The 7,536-nt window shown below is 37.2% G+C and overlaps 1 protein-coding gene across 1 annotated transcript in view; it reads right to left on the bottom strand.

The window, feature by feature from the left end:
* Window positions 1-4,387: 4,387 nt before the first annotated feature.
* Window positions 4,388-7,536, bottom strand: part of GMDS (GDP-mannose 4,6-dehydratase) — a gene marked incomplete at its 5' end in the record, with an annotated part of 171,921 nt that continues 168,772 nt past the window's right edge. Inside the window, one exon of the mRNA XM_010189225.1 lies at window positions 4,388-4,510. Coding sequence (XP_010187527.1) covers window positions 4,388-4,510 — 123 coding nt within the window. The remainder of the gene's footprint in view (window positions 4,511-7,536) is intronic.

The following is a 7,536-nucleotide window of genomic DNA, read 5'->3' as shown; positions in this document are numbered from 1 at the left end:
ATTCTGTGATTCTGTGATTAGCACTGGCCAGGTAACAATTTTTAGTGGTCAAAAGCCAGACCTGGAAACAGCCGCTATTTTGATGATGACTTTTGATGGCTCCTCTTCCACATCCCCACAGCATGATTACTAACGTATTGTTGGCTTTCCATTCTTACAGCAATCCTTCAAATCTTATGTGTTTCTCTAACCCAGTGTTCCATTTTAAGGTAAAAAGGAAAAAAAAACCCAAACCATAAAAACCTTCTTCAATGTCAGTTCAACCTTCACTGTCACTGAAGAGGCCACTGCTCCACTTCTGCTAGTAGTTCACCTCATTAGACCTCATAGCTTATCTGCAAACTTCTCCTTTTTAAGGCGATCTTTTATAAGATCAAGTGACACGTTAGTTAAGATAGAATTTCTATGTAGAGCCAAACGACAGGAGTAAAATATTAACTTTTACTGAATTAATTCTGATTCTGGAAGCAATGAATATTTCTGTAACAAATGTCTATGTGTTTTTATATTAATAAAAAACACAATAAATCTTTCCATTGCTTGAACAGTTTTTTCTTGTTTGTTTATTTTTTTTTTTCTCTTTTTCTTTTCATATTTGCAGGTAGCAGTCTTTGCAGCACTCTGCAAAGAACACTGAGTGCTGTAGTAGTTTCAGGCTATCTTTGCAATCCTGTTCTAATTTAATAAGATTAATGACAGAAAATTAGTCAAGACAAGCATTTGCCTGTTTCGTTTACCCTGCTGTAGTTCAAATTATAGGTGGGAAAGGTTTCCCCCAAGTACTACTTAATTAATAATAAGTAGAAGGGAAAGTAAAAGAAAAAAAAATATGTAATCCTTACAGGGGGAAAATATTTAGAGCTCTGAGGCTTTCCTGTTAGTACAAAGGACTGAATTTGAATGATTCAGAGGACTATATAAATATAATTTGAAATTTCTCCCTTGAAAGAAAAAGTTAGAAGAAAAAAACCACACAAAGTAGATAAACCTCTGTGCACACTTTACAGTCAATTTCAGACTGAGAATCAGTCTTATAGCAGCTGTGCATTTCATTAGTTACAAAAATGTAGTAAAATTTCCCTCTCTCTTATTTTGGCTAGAAGACATAGTCCTGACATGTGCTAATGACTGGCTATGACAGAGTATTATGTTATCTTTTTGGACAGACATTTAAGGCTGTCCTGGATTTTCAGCTGTGTAAGTTAAAGTGAATTGTTAGGAAGACAAAAAAACCCATATAAATAATTATATAAATACTTTTATTTGGTTGATGGGGCAGTCAGGATTGCTTCTCTTCCTGTCCTTTACTGCAATATCAAGATGTGACAGCTAAGACTTTGTTACATTTGCAACTTTCCCTGCCAAAGTACAAAGTAGGGATGGTTGAGAGCCCCCGCACATGTGCCCTGTGTTCTCAGATGTGCTATGAGCTCTGCCAACTGCTGCTTGCCACGACATTCTCTCCTGGCCATTTACTCCATCATTCCATCAATTTTTGAAAGGTGCATTGTACAGTGATACTGGGAAGCTGTGCCATCACTTACAGCAGAGGAAAAAGCTTCTGGAAATTTCCCCAATAAGTTTTTGAGATTGCAAAATTTCATAATACTTGCAACCCTGCAAAAAAAGCCCCAAACAACTCAACAAAACTTTAAGAAAGGGAGATAGGAGAGCTAGGAAGAAAGCAGCCGTTCTCGCAGGAACTCATTTAGCAATTGCACTCTGGTGCGCTGGTTCTTAGATGCCTCATAAATTGTAAAGAAACAGATCAATGGGACTCACCAGTGGGGTCTCACAATGCTAAAAGTGGGTTTTTTGCTGCCAGGCTACTCCCTGAAGAAGATATATTTAAACTGGAAGATGTGGGGGTAGAAAGCCCTTGGGGTTTCAAAGAATGTGAGAGGTTACCGGCTGCCCAGCCAAGAAGACAGCAAGGTTTAGGAGGGAGCATGAGTGTGCTGCAAAAGCATGGGCTGGGCTGACACCTAGAAAAATTATGAAAGTTCTTAGCTAAACTTTCCAAATCCTGACAAGTATTTCACATCCAGTGCAATTTGAAAGGTGAACGATGGCTATGGGATGAGCAGTGGGTCTGTTGTGACACTACCCCCCACTCTGGGAGCAGGGGGAACAAATGGCTGGTTTATTTGGCTAGACTATATCTAAAATTATCAGAATTACACCACTGACAAAATGTTTAGCAACAAAATTATCATTAGTACCTAAAATATCACCTCAGTCCCCATATGTATAGCTATTTCTGTATAACCTGTAAATGGCTTAAGGAATTGACAACTTATTCACAGTGAAGAAAAATGTCAGAAGAGACATGGGGATTAGCAGCCCAAGCCTTGTTTCCAAAGCTTTTTAGGTTCCTAAAAATCCATGTCACTAGATGTTATGAGTATACTTACACAAATTTTGAAGAGTACTTTTACTAATTAGTAAAAAAAATGCAACTATGCCTTTGTACATACAACATACCTACCCTACCTCATCACTTGCAGTCATACTGTAAAGTTTCCTTGAGAGAGAATCTTGTGACTGATCAATTCAAACACTAACTGCAACAATCAACAACATGAATGATATGCAGTCCACCACGTGGAGCCATATGTGAGTAAAAAATAAAACAAATGGGACACAAAATTTTGTGTGTTAGGACCAACTAAATCTAAAGTAAGCCTTTAATATCCCCTCTATAACAGAAGCTATTAAAAAGTACTTTCACTTTTATTTTTGTAATTATTGTTCTTCTCTTTAGGTTTTCTCAAGGGTTTAATTTGGTTTCTGAAAAATGTGTGCTGACTTATCAGTCTTGGGAAATGCTGAGACTTCTTAGGCAATCAGCAAAGCAGGGAGTTTAATTTTAAACTAATGGATAAATTTATTGACATCATAAGAAACTGGGATGTTGAGAATATCTGCAAGTAAAGACATTCAGCTAGGTACCGACCTACACATTTCAGTGTCTAATTTTAGGTAATAAAAATTAGAAAAAAACGTTTTTCACCAATCATTCATTCTTGCTTTTGCAAACAACACTAGACAGTAACAAAATAGTTCTCAAAATTACAAGAATTCTTACTTATATGGAACAACTGAATCCACAGCATATTAATATCAATGCTTACTAGGGAGAGTTAGTTTATAAAACCAAAAAGCAAAGATATAGCAAAAGGGGGAAAAATAAGAAAGATAAAGCAATTACTAGAGCTTCTAATACCTCCCCTTTACCCAACCGAACCTCACTACTGTTAAGGCATGTGGGACAATGTGTGATCACACAGGGACATCTTGCTATCCAGAGACACCAAAAATATGGAGAGAAACTTATTCCCAAAACTCAGCTTTTGGGCTAGGAATTCTATTTATACAGTCTCTCTCTCCTCCATCAGAATTTTTTCTGGAAGTTGATGCCAAAAATTGAAACCAGACAAAAAAATCATTGGGGAGAAAATGTTATTACCTCCCCAGCCACCCACTGGCTGTTCAAATAATATTGTATATATCTGTGCACTTCTGCATATTTATTGAATTTGTCAAGTTTTTGTTCCCAAGTAAAACTTATTGGCCCTGTCAAAAGTTCACCAGCTGCACAAGTGACTTTGATGGCCTGAGGAACAGCCTTGGCGCTAGCGTCATGGAAGAGCCTTTGGCTTTCCTCTCCCTTTTCCAGCTGAGATTGGTATGTTGATGCATGGGGCCCAGAGAAGATACAGAAGGAGGGAAATTGAAAAAATAATAAACAATAAAAATATAAATTACAGAAAGCACTCACCAAGCCATCCTGGTTTTATTATATGGCCTCGAGAAGGAATTTTTTATTTTCAATCAAACTATGTGGAATATGCATTGTAAACATTCTGCACCCACTGCTTAACATTTTTATGGCTTGGTAGGAGAAGAGCTAATAGGAATGTAGAGTGGACTGCTACGTAATCTTTGTTGTAGGGCTGATGGGCTGTCACAGAGAAAGAACAGAGTTGGCAGGTGTCACCTCTTGAGATTGGAGAGAATCTGGGCGCACAAAATAGAATATTGGGCAGAAAATCCCCTTTTGCAGTAGGGTGATGAGTAGCAACCTGGTACTATTATCTCTGAAGGGACAACTGTCCCTCAAGGTGGGGAGTGAATGAGAGAACAGAAAATGAAGACTTTGAATAAAAAATTGAGACACACCCACCTACATTTTTTTCTTATGATCTAGAGGGCAACACTAGATATATCTGCCACGGCAGTCATTCATGCCTAGAAGGTCTCACATGTTACAAAATTTGAAAGTGAGGGGGGAAAAAAGAAGAATGTAGAGAAACAATACTCTGTATCACAGCAAATGCAGCAGGTTAGAAACATTCAACCCGCGGCTGCCGTCTCATGTTCATACTTACACAATGGTTTTCCCAATGTGCTTAAATGACTTCTCCACAAATTCACGGACGCTGTGGACCTCCCCAGTAGCTATGACAAAGTCCTCAGGCTCATCTGTTTGCAACATCAGCCACATGGCCTGCAGAAAGACAAAGTCAGGTTTAGTGCATGTGTAAGCGGCCTCTTTTTGGTACATTATATTATATTACTGCATTTTTGATTTGGAGATAACTATACATACACACACATACCCCCAAGCTGGGGAAATTAGCACTTTCCTAACATGGTGGCTATTAACCAATTCAGTACAACTCAGAAAAGAGTCACATTATTTCTTATTCTAGAAAACAATGCTTTATTTGATTTTCAATTTGTTTCACAGCAGGAGTTTCTGCAGGGGAGACTTTAATATGTTTACTTTTGAACACTGAGACTTGGTTTAGTGCTTAAAGCATGGATTCACTTGTTTAAAGCACTGCATGAATTGACATGGATATAGAGAAAAGAACAAAATTTTGTAATGTTTCAGTCCAGAGTGGTGCTGTATGTCTGCTGTAGAACGATGTCAAAAACACTGAATCACAAAAGTTTGACTAATTTTGCCTCTTTCTTCTGTCATATTTGCTTTGGCTAAGTTGAAATTTTAATTAAAAGTAATTATAAAGGTAACTAAGAATAGTCAACAGTGTATTTGAACAAAATAACCTGTTTTTCCTGCTGGATATGTGCTGAATGTTACATATTAAAGCACTGTAGCTAAAACCTTTTTTTGACACAGGAACACAAAAAACACTGGCAGAAAAGTGAGACAAACATAAACGTCTCTTTCAGATAACCATTTACGCAGCAGCAAAAATCACAATAGGTTTTGAAACAAAACTTCATGGAATTGTCAATGTATTTGCTTTTCAGGGGAGCAAGTTTACTTTCCACAGCCATGTCTTTCAGTGTCCCCTCCACAAGCAAGTAATGATGGATGACCACCATCTCAGCATGAAAGCAAGAAAGCAGATGGAAAAAGAAGCACACAAAGACACGTGTGACTTGTCTGAGGTATCCCGGCAGGTACATTTCAGTTTTCTGATGTGCAAGTCATTGCCCTAGAGACTGGAGTATTTGACTGCCTAGGAGCTGTAGGCAGACAGAATAATTATTACTTTAGATGAATCAAAATGATGTAACACTTCATTTCCTTTGGAGAGGAAAAGGGAATACCTGTATAGCATGATCCTCATTTAATAAATAACCAGAAAAAGAAAACAAAATAATTCAGCTTTCTCTCCATATGGTAAAAAGGACTGTCATCTTCTCACAGTGTAATCCACAACGCTATTTGCATTGACCTCTTCACATCAGCTTTAAAGAAAACAACTTTAGTAGGTCCCTTGATGGTAGTGGATACTCTGCAAATCAGATTAATAAAAGCTTTGGGACAGCTCAGTTTCTCTTGGTAAATAGCACCTCAAATATTCAATTTTTCCCCCTCCTATTATTAATAAATCTATGTCCAACATAGCAAGGCAATACATTCCACTTAAATGGTTCTATTTGCAAGTCATTTTTCTTCCCAGTTATTATTTTATGCAACTTCCAAAGTTTTGACAAGATTTTATTAACATGTTCTTTTTGAACCTTTTTGCCTCTTGAACGTGCGTGGAAGGCTGGGTTTCAGGCAACTGCTGTGTCAGTCCTTGACATTAATTGTGCTTTAGGGATATGACCTGCTGGGCAGGACAATGGCAGCAACTTTATTTTTCCTTTCCAGGGCTGAACATCCTAGCCAATGACGCAGAAATACCCGACTGGCTGATGAAACTCCTCTTGTGGGGAAGAGACGTCTTAACTAGTATCTCTTATATGAGCTTTCTTGGAACATCGGGGTTTCCCTGCTGATTTGAGAGGCAGCTGTAAATCACCAACTCCTGTTTCTTCATGACTGGACAAGCTTGCAGGGTTAAAAGTAGTATCAGCTTCAGGGAAAAGTAAAAGCAATATTTAAAATAAGTAATTGGTAATTCTGGTTCTCCTAGCCTAGTCTCTGATTTCACAGACCTTCAGCCTCCATTAAGCAGCCCTGCTGCAAGCAACAAATTTTCTCATATTCTGATATTTGAGCGAATAAGGATTTCCAAGATTAGACATTTGGTCAAGCAGAGTCAAAATTTAAAGCAGTTCTCCTCGTGACTTTAGTGGATATTTGTTATATATAAAATGAACTCAAGGTCTCATCTTTCCTTGTTCGAAATGTACACAGTACAACTAACAGAGATGTAACAATCAAACCTCATTTGTTGGTAAAAATCACCCTCCACCTGCAAATGCCATGTAAGTTAACTGAATGTGCAGTAAGGACCTGCTATTTACTATGCACTTCTGTAAAGTAGTATTAATATATATAAGTAGAAGCAGTATCAGACTTACAGTTTTTTGCCATTCCTCCACTTTTAAATACCTCAATATTGTAATTCATTGGACACAATTTTAGTGTGGGTGCTTATGTTGAGACATTCAACAAATCAGTGAGTATTTAAAATATTTACACATTAATTCTCTGTATTAATATAAAATAGTGTTGGAAGTGTCTCTTTACTTTAAAACATGCACTACACTAAAGGAGATAGCTATAAAATACTAACAAAAACCCAGTATTTGACAATTGATCTCACCAAGTTTTATGCACTTAGATGTATCAGTTTTTGTCTACCATTTCCATGAGCAAGCAAGACACTGGTCTTAGAAATACCACTTAAACTGCAGTAAATTTCTACAGGATCAGCTTAGCAATGATCAAACAATGCAGATAGAGTTGCTAAAAGCAATTTTTGTATCAACTCTTACCAGGAAAGAATGTTTAGATTAATGATTACTTGAGAATCTATCAGTGCTCATTCTTTTATTTTTTTTCTGGCACTTACAATTGTTGGCACTTACAATCACCTCAAATTAGGTATGAAAAAAATGAACATGCTAAAAATTACAAATGGAGTAAGTGATAGCTCTGTTTTCTTTGAGGAAGTTGACCAAACATTGTTGTTTTGAATGGGTCTGCATAAGGAAAAATGGAAAAGGCAAGGCAGAGGAGAGAAAAATCTTTGAACAAGCTCCAAATTCAAATCTTTTATTTCCACAGGTACAGCCCATGCAACCAATGAGAAATCTGTGTAC

Source organism: Mesitornis unicolor, unplaced genomic scaffold (genome assembly GCF_000695765.1).
Source record: "Mesitornis unicolor isolate BGI_N332 unplaced genomic scaffold, ASM69576v1 scaffold9187, whole genome shotgun sequence".
Classification (NCBI taxonomy): Eukaryota; Metazoa; Chordata; class Aves; order Mesitornithiformes; family Mesitornithidae; genus Mesitornis; species Mesitornis unicolor.
Note: the sequence above shows the minus strand (reverse complement) of the source record. Positions and strands in the feature narration are given on the sequence as shown.